Source organism: Calidris pugnax, unplaced genomic scaffold, assembly GCF_001431845.1.
Source record: "Calidris pugnax isolate Ruff unplaced genomic scaffold, ASM143184v1 scaffold129, whole genome shotgun sequence".
NCBI classification, from domain to species: Eukaryota; Metazoa; Chordata; class Aves; order Charadriiformes; family Scolopacidae; genus Calidris; species Calidris pugnax.
The window spans coordinates 51416-69574 of record NW_015090856.1 but is presented as its reverse complement, the minus strand read 5'-3'; the positions used below and the strand labels follow the sequence as shown (position 1 = coordinate 69574).

The following is an 18159-nucleotide window of genomic DNA, read 5'->3' as shown; positions in this document are numbered from 1 at the left end:
CGGGGCCGCGTTGTTGCCCGCTGCGGGGTGAATAAGCGCCGTTCATGGAGGTGCGGGTGGAGATGCTGCGGCGGGGGGGGGTCTGGGACCGACGTGTGGGTGGTGGGCGATGGGGGGTTGTGCTCGGGGGTAACGAGGGTTATTAATCCCTTGGGAATTTCCTGAAAGGAAAAGGAAATTTTTTCCTGGAGGAGAAGTTGTGAGCGGTGAAGGGGCTCTGCCGTGCCCACCCGAACCCAGCGAGCCGCCCCGGGGAGCGATGCCTGTGGATGTTGGCAGCATCCTCCGTGGGGATGGAGGGGGCCAGTCGGGGCAGCCCGGGCATCCTCAGCCCCTGCCAAGGAGGAGGAAAAATGCATCGTGGTGCCACTATTAACCCAGCCCACCCAGGCATTCGGTGGTGGGTTTGGCATCTTTGTTCCCCATAAAGGGCTGCAGGTAATTTAGGGAATCGTTCTGGGTAAGGTGGAGTTGATACCCTGAAAAATAATTTCGTGCATTGCTGTTAAAGGCAGTGCTGATAAAACTCTGCAGTTAATACCTCGAGTGTTGTGTCCAGTTTTGGGCACCTCAATACAAGAGAGATCTGGAGGTGCTGGAGCGAGTGCAGAGGAGGGCAACGAAGCTGGTGAGGGGGCTGGAAAACAAATCGTATGAGGAGCAGCTGAGGGAGCTGGGACTGTTTAATCTGAGGAAGAGGAGGCTGAGGGGAGACCTCATCACTCTCTACAACTACGTGAAAGGACACTGTAGAGAGGTTGGTGCTGGTCTCTTCTCACAGGTAATTAGTGACAGAACGAGAGGGAACGGCTTCAAGCTCCAACAGGGGAGGTTTAGATTGAACATTAGGAAGGAATTTTTCACCGAAAGAGTGGTCGGGCATTGGAACAGGCTGCCCAGGGAGGGGGGGGAGTCCCCATCCCTGGCTGTGTTTAAGGGCCGTTTAGATGCAGTGCTGAGGGACATGGTGTAGGGGAGGACTATGTAGAGTAGGGGAGATGGTTGGACTCGATGATCCCAAGGGTCTCTTCCAACCTGAACGATTCTATGATTCTATGATTAATAACTATTATCTGTTGAATTCTCGCAGTATTATTGTTAGAAGAGGCCAGGGTCCAGCACACTCTAAAAATTTATAAAACACGTGGGAGACACAGAGTCTCCTGGATTTCACGTAGTTCCGATCCCCCTCTTTATCGCTCACCCAAACTCCCATCACACTGTCCATTTGCCTCTGCTGCTGGTTTTTGGGGCTTTCTTTGTGGAGTTCTCCATGAAAGCCCTTCCCAGGTGAAGCTGTTGAGCTGGGTCTCCGTGCCCAGAGCTGCCCCATCCACCCTGTCCGTGGTGCCCACATGCAGGGGGTGAATGCGAAGGCAGGTCTGGTGCTCAGTCATCACAGGGCACCAGCAAGCTCTCTGCCTATCACCCCCCATCACCACACTCTTCCTCCCCACGAGCTCTGCCCTGTTGTTGGGGGATGAAGATGCCAGGGTCCCCTCGTGTGCGTCCCAGTTGTGTCACTGGACGCAATTGCTGCAGTTTGTGTTAGTTTGGGGGTAGGATGGTAAAGATGAGTGTGTGGTATGTATGAAAACAGGCTAATGTGTTGATGCCTTGCAAGGTTACACTTTGTTGCTCCTTGGATAAAGGGGATTTTGTTCTCATTGTAATATTTTCTAAGAAATACTTCTTTGGAGTGCAACAACTCGTTTTATTTCAGGAAGAGTCGGGGCAGCCCGGGCATCCTCAGCCCCTGCCAAGGAGGAGGAAAAATGCATCGTGGTGCCACTATTAACCCAGCCCACCCAGGCATTCGGTGGTGGGTTTGGCATCTTTGTTCCCCATAAAGGGCTGCAGGTAATTTAGGGAATCGTTCTGGGTAAGGTGGAGTTGATACCCTGAAAAATAATTTCGTGCATTGCTGTTAAAGGCAGTGCTGATAAAACTCTGCAGTTAATACCTCGAGTGTTGTGTCCAGTTTTGGGCACCTCAATCCAAGAGAGATCTGGAGGTGCTGGAGCGAGTGCAGAGGAGGCAACGAAACTGGTGAAGGGTCTGATGAAGAGTAACTGAAGGAGCTGGGACTGTTTAGTTTGAGGAAGAGGAGGCTGAGGGGAGACCTCATCACTCTCTACAGCTACTTGAAAGGACACTGTAGAGAGGTTGGTGCTGGTCTCTTCTCACAGGTAATTAGTGACAGAACGAGAGGGAACGGCTTCAAGCTCCAACAGGGGAGGTTTAGACTGAACATTAGGAAGGAATTTTTCACAGAAAGAGTGGTCGGGCATTGGAACAGGCTGCCCAGGGAGGGGGGCCAGGGTCCAGCACACTCTAAAAATTTATAAAACACGTGGGAGACACAGAGTCTCCTGGATTTCACGTAGTTCCGATCCCCCTCTTTATCGCTCACCCAAACTCCCATCACACTGTCCATTTGCCTCTGCTGCTGGTTTTTGGGGCTTTCTTTGTGGAGTTCTCCATGAAAGCCCTTCCCAGGTGAAGCTGTTGAGCTGGGTCTCCGTGCCCAGAGCTGCCCCATCCACCCTGTCCGTGGTGCCCACATGCAGGGGGTGAATGCGAAGGCAGGTCTGGTGCTCAGTCATCACAGGGCACCAGCAAGCTCTCTGCCTATCACCCCCCATCACCACACTCTTCCTCCCCACGAGCTCTGCCCTGTTGTTGGGGGATGAAGATGCCAGGGTCCCCTCGTGTGCGTCCCAGTTGTGTCACTGGACGCAATTGCTGCAGTTTGTGTTAGTTTGGGGGTAGGATGGTAAAGATGAGTGTGTGGTATGTATGAAAACAGGCTAATGTGTTGATGCCTTGCAAGGTTACACTTTGTTGCTCCTTGGATAAAGGGGATTTTGTTCTCATTGTAATATTTTCTAAGAAATACTTCTTTGGAGTGCAACAACTCGTTTTATTTCAGGAAGCCTGTGTAAGACCTAGGTATCCTTTAAACTGCATTTTACACCCTTTAAATGGCAGTGTGTATGGGATGTGCAGCTGGGAGCTGGTCCCTGCCCTGTCTGAGCTCAGTTTCTGTGTGGGGTTTGCCCTCGGGTGCCACGGCACAGGCTCGGTGACAGTGGGGGACCCGGGCTGCACCCACTGCCCCTCCTCTGAACGGGGGTAAACTCACCTGGAATGGTTCAGATCTCATCTTTAGGGGTCGGGTCCTCAGGCTGTAGGTGAGAGTAATTTCCAAAATAATTCCATGGTGACACGCTAATAATAATAATAGCCATCAGGTCGGTTTTGGCTTAGAGAAGCAGAGACTGAAATGTGTCAGTTCCATCAGTCTAATCTTCCCTCTGCTGCAATAAAGGCACAAAGCTTATAAGAGGGAGGGAAAACAATGGGAAGGCTCGGTGTAAGTGGAAGGAGAGGGGCTGTCACCGTGAAAGCTGCTTCATTGTCCACGCCAGGTGAAACCCTGACACATCTGGAGTAAAATAAAGGCAGGAAAAAAAGAGCTCTCGGTAGCAATTATCACGCAGATGAAGTGACAGCCTCCCCCGTTACCACAATGATCTGAGTTATTGGTTAAAATGTAAAACGCCACTCTTTGCATATTTAACGTGTTTCTCAATTTTTTGTTTCTGATTCCCAGATCTATTATAAAGTTATTAAAGAAATTGAGCCAGGAGAAGAGCTCTTGGTGTATTTGAAGGAAGGTGGTTATTCCCTTGGGAACATGGCGCCCAGCATGGAAGGTAAGGCCTCCTTTCGCCAGCCAGGACCTTTTCCTACCTCTCACCAGCAAACCCAGGCACGGTGGGACCCTCAGTTAGTGCTGAACTGGGAATAAAACCTGAGCCCCTTCTGCAACTGTCAATATTTTGTGCTCATTTGCCCTTTCTCTGGCGAGAGTAGCTGTCTTAGTCAACGATAGCAAGTATCTATCGACCTCGAGGCATGCAACAGATTCATTTCCTTCTTCTCCTTGAGGAACGTTTTGGTTCTGAATCCGATTGGAGGTGCTTTTTTAATCCCTGGGGTCATCGTGTTTCTTTGGGTGTAATAAAAACGGGCCAGACCCTTCCAAGGCTTGCAGAAGGTCACAAGGGCCACAAGGATGATCAGGGGGGTGGAGCACCTCTGCTACGAGGACAGGCTGAGGGAGCTGGGGTTGTTCAGCCTGGAGAAGAGGAGGCTCCGGGGAGACCTAATAGCAGCCTCCCAGTACCTGAAGGGGGCCTACAGGAAGGCTGGGGAGAGCCTGTTTAGAAAGGCCTGTAGTGACAGGACAAGGGGCAATGGCTTCAAGCTGGAGGGGAACAGATTTAGACTGGAGATGAGGAGAGGGTTCTTCACTGTGAGGGTGGTGGAGCACTGGAACAGGTTGCCCAGGGAGGTGGTTGAGGCCCCTTCCCTGGAGATACTCAAGGAGAGGCTCGACGAGGCCCTGGGCAACCTGGTCTAGTTGGGGGTGTCCCTGCTGACTGCGGGGGGGTCGGACTAGATGACCTTTGGAGGTCCCTTCCAGCCTGGGCAATTCTATGGTTCTCTAAGGTGGGTCTGTAGAGCTCTAGGTGACACGGAAGAGGGGCTAGTTGGGGGTGTCCCTGCTGACTGCGGGGGGGTGGGACTAGATGACCCTTGGAGGTCCCTTCTGGCCTGGGCAATTCTATGATTCTGTGATTCTATGATTCTCTGGTTCTATAAGGTGGGTCTGTAGAGCTTTAGGTGACACAGAAGAGGGGGATCCAGGCAGGGGATGGAAGAGTCATGGCTAGAACTGTCATCGCTAGATTATGGACGCTGAAATGGCCCAGCAAAGGCCAAAAGAATGATTATTTTTAAAAGAAAGGTCACATTTTTATTACTGCCATGTCTCTCCTCCTCGCAGTGACATGGGGCACAGCTCCAACAGGCTGGTGGAGGGGGAGCTGTGTGTGAAGCAACCCAAAAGTCTAAGCCTTACTCCCATCTTCGTATATTAGCATAACCGCTTTCCGTTGGGGGTGTCCCTGCTGACTGCGGGGGGGTGGGACTAGATGACCCTTGGAGGTCCCTTCTGGCCTGGGCAATTCTATGATTCTGTGATTCTATGATTCTCTGGTTCTATAAGGTGGGTCTGTAGAGCTTTAGGTGACACAGAAGAGGGGGATCCAGGCAGGGGATGGAAGAGTCATGGCTAGAACTGTCATCGCTAGATTATGGACGCTGAAATGGCCCAGCAAAGGCCAAAAGAATGATTATTTTTAAAAGAAAGGTCACATTTTTATTACTGCCATGTCTCTCCTCCTCGCAGTGACATGGGGCACAGCTCCAACAGGCTGGTGGAGGGGGAGCTGTGTGTGAAGCAACCCAAAAGTCTAAGCCTTACTCCCATCTTCGTATATTAGCATAACCGCTTTCCTCTAAATACCCTGCTGTTAATTACTGAGGTCCAGTCACACAGGCTATCTAGGGGATGGTGGTGCACGGGGCACAGCTCCAGCAGGCTGGTGGAGGGGGAACTGTGTGTGGAGCAACCCAAAAGTCTAAGCCTTACTCCCATCTTTGTATATTAGCATAACTGCTTTCCTCTAAATACCCTGCTGTTAATTACTGAGGCCCAGTCACACAGGCTATCTAGGGCATGGTGATGCTTTTTTTCTTTAATAAAGTGCTTTTCTCAACATTAGGCTGAGACTGAGCAGCGTTTGGTGTCCCACCCCCTTCACTGCCAGTGACAGCATCCGTAGAGCACCATGCAGTGGAAGAGATCCCTTAGGAAAACTAGGGAAGATGTGCTACACCATTCCCAAAAATACCATAAAAACAAGGCAACAAGCATGGATGTGTCTTGAATAATCAAAAATTGCTATTTTCAAAAGGTTGTTTGCGAGTCCAGATCTTTTCCTCTGATGGCCCAAAGCCCTGCCATGGGAGAGGTGACACAAAACCCAGACTCACAAAGTTTGGCTCTGTTTTCCAGGGTTCTTAGTTTCCTTGGCATTTGGTGACAGTGAAAGTTGGAGAACAACCTAAAAGGGACATGAATTTTTGAAGCTATTTCGAGGGCATATTACTTATGGCTTTTTCTGTTCATTCATTGAGCCTAGAGCCTGTTGCGGGTTTTGCGTTATCATTTGATGACTAATTTCTATAAATACATTCTCACCTCCCTGTCGTTTCTAAACTATGATTTGGAAATACTGTTCTACGTAATTAATCCCTGAAATCTGAGTTGTCTCACCTGGACAACTTGCAATACACGTAGTTTCTTTTACCTCTACATGAATATAATTTTCAGATTCACGTTTGCAGTGAGAGTCTCTAAGAGCATACATCCCATAGGCACTATTAGCTTGAAACATTTCTGCAAAAAATGGGTATTTTGAGGATTAGTGCTGCGAAAGCTCTTGCTGTGGGTCCCTGGCTGAGGTGGAGGAGCAGGCAGTGCCGTGGCTGCTCTCTCACTGCCATGGCAGCTTTGGGGTTATTTTTTCCAGTGTTCTCCCCAATTGCTGTGGGTCCCTGGCTGAGGTGGAGGAGCAGGCGGTGCCATGGCTGCTCTCTCACTGCCATGGCAGCTTTGGGGTTATTTTTTCCAGTGTTCTCCCCCCCCCAAAAAAAGTTAATAGTTTTCTTGAAACCGACGCAACAGAGATGGATAATTTCTGCGTTCACAGTGATGGAGTAACACGTACCTTTTTTTGATGTCAGGGAGAAATGAGAAAGAAAACTCACCACTGTTTTGCATTTCTGTTTCCAATGGGCTTTTATTTGAACAGGCAAAAAGTGCCCCTTGTTTTCCACCTTTGTCTTTGTGACGTTTATCTGTGTCTTCCTGGCAATGTCTAGTGCTTTTGCCACATAATTGCTTTCAAATTATAATAGGCCGACATTAAATATTTGACTTCTTAATACTTTTTACTTCCAGTAATGCTATCTTCCCGCTGCCTCGCACCCCCATTTCGGTTCTGAATTAACAAGAAAGAAAATGCAAAATTGTTCCACACAAAGATAATTATCATAAAAATCTTTTATCCGAACCCCAGCCAAACACAGCAGACCCCTTATCACTGCAGGAATTTTGAGTAGGGCACTTGAACTCCTTTGAGATTCAAGTCTGGTAGATTAGCATGTAGATGCCACATAATTGTGTTCCCCTTGGTTTCTCTGAAAGCTATTAGGCACTGATTTATTTTTCTGTTACATTCCTGCTTTGTCCTGAGTGTTACTGATGGAACTTAAGATAGACACATATAACCATAGATTTGACAAACAAGACACAGAGAACAGGCAGCAATTTTTGTGTAACTGGATTTTTCTTTTCTTTTCATCCCCTTCTCCCTGTAAGACACTGAAGTAGTAACCTTTTGTGAAGGGCAGTATTTCCATCTGTGGTGCTTAAAGAGAGGAGAAAACTTCAATGAGAACTTGTTTTGAAGGGCCAATATTTTATTTTTGGTGTTTGAAGAAGGACAAAAAAAAAGAAAAAAAGACTCTATTGAACCTGAAGTCTACAAACTGATATAAAGACACAAAGTAGAGACCAGGTCTCCTTGGTTGTGCCTCTCTTATTACTTGGGTTCCCTTTTGCAGGGTGAGAGTCTGTCCCTCAGCCCACAGGTCAGCTCCTTTCCTGCAGTGGGGTTTATGGGGCAGCCTGCTGTCTAATATTGTGAAGTTTGGGAAGGGGGATGCCCCTGGAATGGCTGCCGGATGTCGATACGGCATCGTCAGCTTCTCTGCCAGCCAGGAGGCTCCTCTCTTTAACCCATCTGAGCATCAGAAAAGTGTTTGCAGCCAGTGGTGATGTGTGTAAAGTGTGACTACAGGCTTTTAATCGTATTTTTGTCAGTTCTCTAATTATTCTTTTCAATAAAAACTTCTTTTTTTAAAACCCAAGTATTCCAAAGCACACGCATTTCTTCCCTTATCATCCCTCTTATCTAGTGATGAAGAAGCTGTACTGTTTGATGGAGGAATGTTGCTGTTACAGAACCACCAGCCTGTACAAAATAGGGTGGTGGTTTTTTTTCAATTTAGTGCTGTGCAAGGGCTGGATCTGTCAAATCTGTGTAGATGTAGGAAGTATGCAAATGCCAAAGCAAAAAATGCACGTGCCCTACATATTTTCATTTCTTCCCTTATCATCCCTCTTATCTAGCAATAAAGAAGCTGTACTGTTGGATGGAGGAATGTTGCTGTTACCAAACAGTATGTAAATGCCAAAGCAAAAAATGCACATGCCCTACCTGTTTACTGTGCAAGGGCTGGATCTGTCAAATCTGTGTAGATGTAGGAAGTATGCAAATGCCAAAGCAAAAAATGCACGTGCCCTACATATTTTTTACATGCCCAAGCTGTCTTGTTTATTAGATTTCTTAATAAAAGTCTGATGGGGCAGCCCAGGAACCACAGCTGTGCCAGGCTCTGCCTGCTGAGGGTCCTGTGATTTGTGAGTGATTTGTGTAAGATCTGCAATTCTGCTGGCACAGGATGGGGGGGAAATAGAAGCAAAATCTCTTCTCTGACGGTTATTACTGAGGTTATTAATGTATTTCACCTGTCTGTCTGTCTGCCTACTCTGTAATCTCATAGAAAGGGCAAAACCAGGTTATTGTGGTTGCTGAGAGCTCTGTCAGGGTGGGTGCTGGGGAATGGGTGCCTGCAGGTTGTCCCTCTTTAGCCAGGTATATAATAAATTGCTCTCCTTGGCTAGTTTTCCAAACTCAAAGCGGATTTCTGGTTCCTAGAAGGTAGTTTGGGTGAAATAAGATACAATTAATCATCTAAATCTCAGACTGAACTAGGAAGAGTTTAGTATGGATTTGCAGAAGGTTATTTTGATGCATTCTCTCTGCAGTAAGGAAAAAATAAATCTGTGTCCTCCATTCCAAGTTTTCAGGTCTGGGGAATTCCCAGTGGGAGCTGGAGAGATGCTGGGAGTTTCATAGGAACTTCTTAAGGTGAAGATACCCAGAAGTTACCAGGGTAGAGGGGAAACGTTTGATCTGTGGGGTGAATTCTGAGGTAGAGGAAGAGCTTCCCAGAGCTGTCCCGTGTTACCTGGAGTTACTGATGGATTTATCCCGATACTCCAGGGCTCAGTGGGCTGTGGGAGTCAGATGAGCTCCCATCCCACCTGCATCTCCAGGAGGCAAAAGCAGAATAAAAGTAAGGTCATGTTTGTTAGTGTCAGCCACACTTTTTAGTACGGCTTGACGTGCGAGGCACTGGGGAGCGAGCGCTGGAGCAGATAAACGCTTGTTTCAGGGCTGACGTGAGCTCATTAACGAGGAGGGGAGATGGCAGGAGGAGATTATGGCTTCAGCCCGTGCAGGACACTTGATGCGTGTCCTCCATTCCAAGTTTTCAGGTCTGGGGAATTCCCAGTTGGAGCTGGAGAGATGCTGGGAGTTTCATAGGAACTTCTTAAGGTGAAGATACCCAGAAGTTACCAGGGTAGAGGGGAAACGTTTGATCTGTGGGGTGAATTCTGAGGTAGAGGAAGAGCTTCCCAGAGCTGTCCCGTGTTACCTGGAGTTACTGCCGGATTTATCCCGATACTCCAGGGCTCAGTGGGCTGTGGGAGTCAGATGAACTCCTGTCCCACCTGCATCTCCAGGAGGCAAAAGCAGAACAAAAATAAGGTCGTGTTTGTTAGTGCCAGTGACACTTCTTAGTACAGTTTGACGTGTGAGGCACTGGAGAGCGAGCGCTGGAGCAGATAAACGCTTGTTTCAGGGCTGACGTGAGCTCATTAACGAGGAGGGGAGATGGCAGGAGGAGATGATGGCTTCAGCCCGTGCAGGACACTCGATGCTGTCAGGTTTTTCTCTTCTCACCCCACTTACAGACGTGTGGAGAGGGAAAAGGCACCTGAAGACACTCCCTCAGCCCATTGCTTGCTGCTTCAAACCGAGGGCATGTTTGGTCCATAGGAGTGTGCAGATGAAATGCTAAATTTCACTGGGTAGTGTTGCGTGCTTCATGCTGGTGGTACAAGTAAAACAGTGACAGGGACATAAGATGATGCTACAATTCTCTTTTTTTTTCTTTTTTCCCCTTATTTTAATGGCAGGTTATACATGGTGTCTTGACAGCGCTAGGTAGTTTTTTATATCCTGACTTCCAGGTTTCCCTCCCCAGGGACATAAAGCACATGAGTTACGTACTGATGCTGTTCTACAAGATGCTGGTAACCAGAATTTCTCTAAGGGGTAGAGCAGGGCCTGATCTGCCTCCTCGAGAGGCTGCTGGTAGCAATTGGAACTCGATGATCTTTGAGGTCCCTTCCAACCCTAACCATTCTAATTTCAGAGTATAGGACTTACTAGTGTAAGTAGTGGAAATGGGAGAGATACAGATATTTTCTTCCCTTTGGTCTCCTTTTTTAGTCAAAATCCCTTTTCCTCCCCGAAGGAAAATGTTGACCTGCTGGGATTTATTTCTTTTTACATCCCTCTCTTCTGCAGTTCGGGAAGTCCTGCAGCATCCCTGTATTTCATACATTCCTTGGATGTGGTGGAGTGGATGAGGTCCCACTTAGAGACACAGCTTGGCTGCTGGGCGAAGCTTGGCTCGCTCTGTCTGGGTGACATTTTCTCTTTGAGCTGTGTTTGACTCTTTCCAGCTCACGGCCACCTCGATACTTTCCGTGTAGGTGGGGACCACTTTGGGGTTTCGGCTGCCCACGCAGCTCGCTCGGGTGGCTCGTGGGATCCTCTCTCTCTTAGTCACCACAGGGGCAAGTCGTGGGCTCCCCGGCGAGCGGGGCCACGGGCCAGAAACCACAGCCTGGCTTTAAATAGGCTGCTCTGAGAGAGGCAGAAAAAGGAGATTATTGCCCCAGTGCAGGCGGGGAAGCGGCGGTCTCTGGGGTGACACTGCCTCTGCCTGTACCCCTGCTTGCTTTTAACAGAATTAAAAAGACAAATTATATATATACATAAATTATTTAATGTTTATTTAATATTATGATTGATTTATTGATTACTGATTTATATAAAAAGGCATATATATAGAAATTATTTAATATTTATTTAATATTATGATTGATCTATTGATTACTGATTTATATAAAAAGACCATTTCAGGCCTTAAAGTACAGCCTGAGAGGCGGTAATTGCACAAAACTTGGGGCAGACAAGCGCCTGGGGTGCTTTAAACCCAGGGTTTGCTGAAAAGTGGTGGATTTTGAGAGTGGCTCCAGGTGGAGAAGTGGCCCCAAGGACACGAGTGACGAAGTTTCACCCCGTTATCCCCTCTCCCGCGGAGCCGGCAGCGCTGGGGGATGGACCCGCTCCATCACCGCGGTGGCTTTTGGCTGCATCTCTCCCAATATTTCCACTCTTCCCTCTGAGCTAATGCGTTTTACCACAGGCTTTCCTTTCGAAAGGAAAGTTATCAGAAAAAGGAGAATAAAACTTAATAGGAAACAGAGCCCCGGAGCCCAGAGGAAAGGGTAGAGGAGGACAGGGGACCGCGGCGGCAGTTTTGGTGTCTGGGAAGCTGCTGTTCCAGGCTCTCTGTTGGGTGGAGGAACCCGGAGAGATCCCCACTCCCTCACGAGGTCGTTCTCCTGGAAAATTTACAGCTCGGAGCCGATTGTTTGGCTTGGCACCGTGGTCAGGATGCTGCCTTGTAAACTTAATAATAGCTGCCCTCTTTTTAATTTGTTTGACCTTGACTACAATAATTTATTATGTGCATTAGATTTTTTTTTTTTTTTGGAAAAAAAAAAAAAAAAAGGGCAAAAACAGCACAACAACAAAGACTTTGGCTCCCTTTTCTCTCTTCCGTGGTACTCTGGGTTTGAACTCCTGGGGTTGATGGCGCACTGAGCTTCTGCAGTCGGGCAGGACGAGTTCAGAGGAGAAGGTTAGAATGATGTTTTCTTAGAAAGGAGCTTCTCCAGGTCTGTGCTTTTCCCAGAGTCTGTCGTGACGAGTATGGTCTGTTCCTTTTTTCCCTGCCAGCCCCTTTAGAGGAAAAGCTCGTCCATGTTTTCAAAAAACCTCGTTGCGAACAAACGCGACGCTCCAGGAGCAGCCCCAGTACTTTGTGTATCTGTTGGTCTCCACGTCTCAGCAGAGGCCAGGGCACACAGAAAACAAGATCTCTCCTGGTTCTGTGATTTATTATTTATTTTTTTTCTTAATGCTTAAAGTGAAAGCACTCTGCTGGCACAGCCTACCTTGGTTTCTCTCTCCTGTCACTTGCAAATTTCCTCTTTGTTTGTCTGAGCGATCCTCACAGAATGTGACATTTTCTCTTCAAGCCCAGTGGTGGGTAAAACAGTTAAGACTTGTCTGAACGTCCCGATCCCCAGGTCAAAACCATCTTCTCTCTCTCTCTCTCTGTTGCAGAGGAGCACACGTTTCGCTGCGAGGACTGCGATGAGCTCTTCCAGTCCAAGCTCGACCTGCGGCGACACAAGAAATACGCCTGCACCGCCGTCAGCTCCCTCTACGAGACCCTGAATGACGAGATCAAGCAAGAAGGTCTTGGAGATGGCCAGGTCTACGAGTGCAAAGACTGTGAGAGGATGTTCCCCAATAAATACAGGTACCGGGAAATCCCCAGACCCTCCTCTGGCCTCCCCAACTCCCTCCCTCCTGCCCTGACCTGGCCAAGGATGGGAAACGTGGGACCAAGGAGGGAGGTGGGTGGCTCAAGACACTGAGGGAATTTTCCTTCCCTTTCTCCATAGGCTTCAGGAGAGTCATTTTTTAGGACCCTTCCATGCCATTAGCTATTGGTAGCGTTTTATTTCACCTTGATTTCATAGACTCTGATGCTTTTCATTACCCATGGGTAGAAACGCACCCATAGGTTATTGGCAAAATCAAGTTTAAATGGTTGTTTTCTGAATTCCCGATGACTTTCTCAGGCCAGTGAGAGGTTGATAACCCTGGTTAGAACGTGGGACCAAGGAGGGAGGTGGGTGGCTCAAGACACTGAGGGAATTTTCCTTCCCTTTCTCCATAGGCTTCAGGAGAGTCATTTTTTAGGACCCTTCCATGCCATTAGCTATTGGTAGCGTTTTATTTCACCTTGATTTCATAGACTCTGATGCTTTTCATTACCCATGGGTAGAAACGCACCCATAGGTTATTGGCAAAATCAAGTTTAAATGGTTGTTTTCTGAATTCCCGATGACTTTCTCAGGCCAGTGAGAGGTTGATAACCCTGGTTAGAATCCGTGCAGCCACTGCTCCCATATAAGCCAATTTTGGGGGAAAGGACTGCTATAACCTTCTGCCAAAATTTGCATGAAGACTTCTTATATATCTTTATCATTCTTGGTCATTTGAGATCACTGGGCATAAAGAGGCCGTGTTACACTCAGAACTCAACATGGTCAGGAGCTCCTGTTTGATCCTGCAGAAGCAATTAAAAAAAATTTTCAATTCCAATCAAATTTTCAGTTTTAATTTTTTTAAAAAGAAAATGTTCATGAAAAAATTTTGTGTTCACCGAGCATTTTTGTCATAGTGAGAAGGAAAAAAAAAAGATCAGACATTCACCATCTCATACTTCTATTTGCAGTAATGATTCAGTTATTGCCACGAGGCAATTCTAAACGTGAATCAAACTTTTTTTTTTAAAAGGAAAAATTTTTTGTCCTAATAAGTTTTAACTGAAAAATTCAAGCATAATGTGATGGTAATCAAATGAAGCTTTAAAGCAGCAATCTTTGAGATTTCTGATTCATTTGCAATGTGAGACTCAACGGGTTAAATATTAGAAGCCAGTTTTAGAAAGTTGAGGGGTTTTTAAATCATTTTAGGCTTGTGTTTATTGGCATTCTGAGCCTTTAACTCCGGAGCTGTGTTTTCAAAGCTTTCTCCACAGCGTAAGGACTAGAGTTTTACCTGTTTAGCGGAGGCTGGAGTTCTCATGTACTCATTTCACTTGACTTCTTGGATGAGAAAACAGCACACACAGTGAGATTTGTTACAGGATTATGAGAACTGGCCATCCTCGGTCATGTACTATAGAAGTGGAGCAAAAATGTGGAGCTTAAACCCAATATAAGGGCTGTTTCACGTCAGTTAAAAATTCAAAACGATGATGTTCACCAGCATTAGTCATTGTGAACTTAATTACATTGCTGCTTTCAGATCCTTTATCTAGGTGAGTAAGTGAAGAAAAAAAAAATCTATTTTGGAAAACATAGAGAAAGGTGAAACGCAAAGAACATTTCAGTGGTTTATCTGTATTGAAAATAGCTTGTTGTGGGTGTTTTAAGAGTTGGTAATAGATCCCGTCTGCCGGCGATACCTGTCTGGGGGTTCTGTGAGCACAGTTTGATGTCTTTATTCCTCATTTTGTGCTTCTGTGTGTGCTACTTCTGATTAGATACTGGGAGGCTGTGATTCTCTCAATTGTTTTTTTTACCTGACAAGAAAAGGAGAACTTCCTTTAAATGTTTTAAATATTTGTGATTTTCTGTAGAAATGCCAGTTCTTGTATCTCTAGCTGCAGGTTAGAAACTTCCTTCTCTTTAGCTTCTTGTTCAAAGTCAGCTCAAAAACCTTTGGAAGGGCCGAGGACGTTAACACCAATCCTACAAGCCTTGTCCTCGTTTATTTTCAGAACCTACTCCTGTTTTGATTGTAATTAAGCAGGAAACATGGCAGGGCATTTACTGCTCATCATTGTGCTCAACACAAACCTCTCGAGCTTAGGGCAAAAGTCCGAGCATGTTCCAGCGTTGGATTCCCAATTTTTGAGCATCCCTGGGTGATGGAGAGACCTTTTCAAAGTGTTTCCAGCTAAACCCACATGGAGATTCTCCAAATCTGTAGCCATAGACCCATGTGCTTGGAAAATGTTGGGAGTTGTGGTAGGGGCTCCTGTGCTCGGTGGCTGCGTTGACTTTGGGACCAGTGATTCCAAAGATCTGGAGGGTTTTTTTAAGCAAATAATAAGAAGTCATTTTTTTCAGTAGGGGAAAGGTAGAGTCAGCACCATCACCATTCGGAGTGCTGATGGATTTAGTGGAGCTGGGAGAGAATGTTCACATCCATCCCTCCCCCATCAATCTGTGGCATTTTATGTACTGAGAAAGCCACTAAAACACGGAATACATCCAGTCAGCGTACCTCGATGGTCTTATAATTTTTCAGAAGTTAATACAGATCAAATCAAGAGTGCCACTGGGGAACTGAAATTGAGCATTTAGCAGCTGACTAAATAAATAAATGTTTTGCTAATCCCAGTAGGTACTTGCCTCTAAACAGCATATTAGTTTGTCCATATTTGCTCTAAATAAACTCATAAATCACAGTTAACAGGAGCGTATTTTGGTATATGTATATGAAAGGTATATATTTCTTTGTGTGTGTACAAAAATTTGTAGTGTTAAGAACACCATTTCTTCAGCAAAATGAATATTGCTTCTTCCAAATTAGTGGATTGGCAGTTTATAAGGGGCATGTTCATGAATATTAACTCTCTGACTCGAAGGAAGAGGAGGTTCTTCGGGGCAGTAGCAGGCTGGTGGCTGCTTGGGTCTATAAGTGGAGTTCCCAGGCAGGTTGTGGTCCCACCAAGCCCAACCTTCTCCAAGGTTGGCCTTGTTCCTGTGCCAGGAGATGCCCTCAGAGGACAAAGATTTCAATCTTTCAATCAGAGCAATCAGCCTTTACACTGGGGGTTTCGAAGGACCCCAGTGTCAGGTCCATTCTGCTCCACCTGCTGGTGCCAGGGTGACCATGGACCAATGGTCCCACTGGGGATGCAGGTCTTGGTGGGCATCTGGAGAGAGCGATATGTCAAGGCTGAGTCGATTCCTAGGCTTCTAAATCCCTCAGGCTCCGTGGAAATGCCCAGGGGTTATCGACTGCAAAGTTGTCCTCCAGCATTTAATGAAGACTGGCAGGATTTTCCAGCAGTGTTTAGTTTTAATGTTCCTATATAAAAAAATACAGCCCTGCTTTAAAGTTCCATAGGAGTGGTTGAATATCGGTCCAGAGGGGATTTCAGGCAGCAGCAGATTTCACAGAAGTTTGTCCTTTATCAGAATTCACAGTGAGGAGGAGAATTTGTAACTCCCATTAAGCTACACCGAAGGAAGCAAAGGGCTTGGATTTAATTCCTTTGTTTCTCGGAGAGGTGCAGGATTTCCAGCTTCTTTAGAACATTTTACAGCACTTGCTCTTCAGGAAGGGTTCCTCAGGCTCCGTACCTGTCCCATTGCCACCAGCGGTGCCTTCCCTTGGCTGTCACAGCTCGGTGGCCCCACAGAGCCCTGGGTGGCCACAAAGGGGGGGACCCATCAGAGCACCCCATGTCTTTCTCTGAGGAGCCAACCCTTCCATGGCCAGGCTCCAGCAGCCACTTTGGGTTGCCATCATCCTCCCGGCCGGGGAGAGGCTGCCAGTTGGCAGAAGCTGCAATTGCCGAGTTAAGTAATAAAAGATGTCTGACATTTAGAAGTGAAATGTGTTTGCACCTTATCGTGTTTCTTTCCAATGTTAAGTCTCTGTGTTCTGGGAAGCTGTGGGCTTTGTGCCCATGAAAACGGCAACGCGATAGTCCCAGCAGCAACAGCTAATATCTTGTCTTTCCCCGCGGGGATGCCATAGGAGTCTTGGTCACAAAGTGCTCATTTTTCCCTTCAGGAACCTGCAGGGTCAGGTCTGGTTTTACCTTCCTTTTCCCCCTTGTAAACGGACTCGGGTATTTAATAAGAGAAATCATAAAACACAGCCATGTTTTGAGGCAGGATAGGGCAGCTTCCATCTGCCGAACAAGTGCTGAAAGAATAAATGGTACTTGCATGTGGCTGCACCTCTCGTGGCTGATGTGCTGCTCCCCAAAGGCTCTGTGGCTGCAGGAGGTTCTGGAGACCCCCCCCAGGACCCCCTGGCCTGTTTCTCTTGGGTTAAAACCTCACTGAATGGGGACAAGGATGCTGGAAAGGTCTGTGCCTTGCCTGGTTCTGGTGGGCTGGGGCGGTGGGAGTCAGCCTGTGTCTCGTCCCCAGCCTGGAGCAGCACATGGTGATCCACACCGAGGAGCGGGAGTACAAGTGTGACCAGTGTCCCAAGGCTTTCAACTGGAAATCCAACCTGATTCGGCACCAAATGTCTCACGACAGTGGGAAACGGTTTGAATGTGAAAACTGTGTTAAGGTACGGTGTGGGACATGGTACCTGAGGTGGGAGCCTTGCTGGGAGAGGGTGCTGGGATCTGGGGAAAAGGGTCAAGAGGATGGATGACCTCCTCTGGTGTCATGTGGTGGCCCAGCCGTGGTGTGTGATGACCCCGTTGTGGTGTGGAGCATGGTAGCACGAGGAGGGTGCTGTGCTCAACCATCTCAGGTTGGGTGAGGAGCTCACCTGGCCCCAAGTGTCTCCCCTCTGGCCTTTCCCTGGGTACCAGGGATGCTGCTGGGGTGATGGGTGCTGGGCAGATGGGGAAAGCAAAGGGTGAAGAGCACAACAGGCTCCCAAGAACATCATCCCAGCCTGTTGTGCAGCAGGAGGGGAATGTCCTGCCCTCCTAATGCTCTCCTGTTTGGGGGTGTTCAGCCTGGAGAAGAGAAGGCTCCGGGGACACCTTTGAGCCCCTTCCAGTCCCTAAAGGGGCTCCAGGAAAGCTGGGGAGGGGAACTCTTGATGAGGGAGGGGAGCCACAGGGCAAGGGGAAGGGTTTTAAGCTGAAAAAGGGGAGATTTAGGTGAGATCTTGGGAGGAAATTCTTCCCCCTGAGGGTGGTGAGAGCCTGGCCCAGGTTGCCCAGAGAAGCTGTGGCTGCCCCATCCCTGGAGGGGTTCAAGGCCAGGCTGGATGGGGCTTGGAGCAACCTGGGCTGGTGGGAGGTGTCCCTGCCCAGGGCAGGGGGGTTGGAATGAGATGATCTTTAAGGTCCCTTCCAACCCAAACCCTTCTGTGGTTCTATGGAGCGGTGGCGACAAAACCCAGCAAAAACTAGCAAAGCTTTTGAGATGTCTGCTCTTCTCCTGCTCGCGTTGTTCCTCTCCCTCAAGGCCCTCTCTCTTCCAGGTGTTTACGGACCCCAGCAACCTCCAGCGGCACATCCGATCCCAGCACGTCGGGGCGCGGGCCCACGCCTGCCCGGACTGCGGCAAAACCTTCGCCACCTCCTCGGGCCTCAAGCAGCACAAGCACATTCACAGCACTGTCAAACCTTTCATATGTAAGTTGTCACGGCCATCACCGCGCTCGGGCTCGGGCTATA

The 18159-nt window shown here is 47.8% G+C and overlaps 1 protein-coding gene across 1 annotated transcript in view; it reads left to right on the top strand.

Moving 5' to 3' along the window:
- PRDM16 (PR domain containing 16) overlaps positions 1–18159 on the top strand; it is a 408246-nt gene that overhangs the window by 338678 nt on the left and 51409 nt on the right. The window contains exons 5-8 of the mRNA XM_014943939.1: positions 3617–3719; positions 12315–12513; positions 16943–17090; positions 17964–18117. Coding sequence (XP_014799425.1) covers positions 3617–3719; positions 12315–12513; positions 16943–17090; positions 17964–18117 — 604 coding nt within the window. The remainder of the gene's footprint in view (positions 1–3616; positions 3720–12314; positions 12514–16942; positions 17091–17963; positions 18118–18159) is intronic.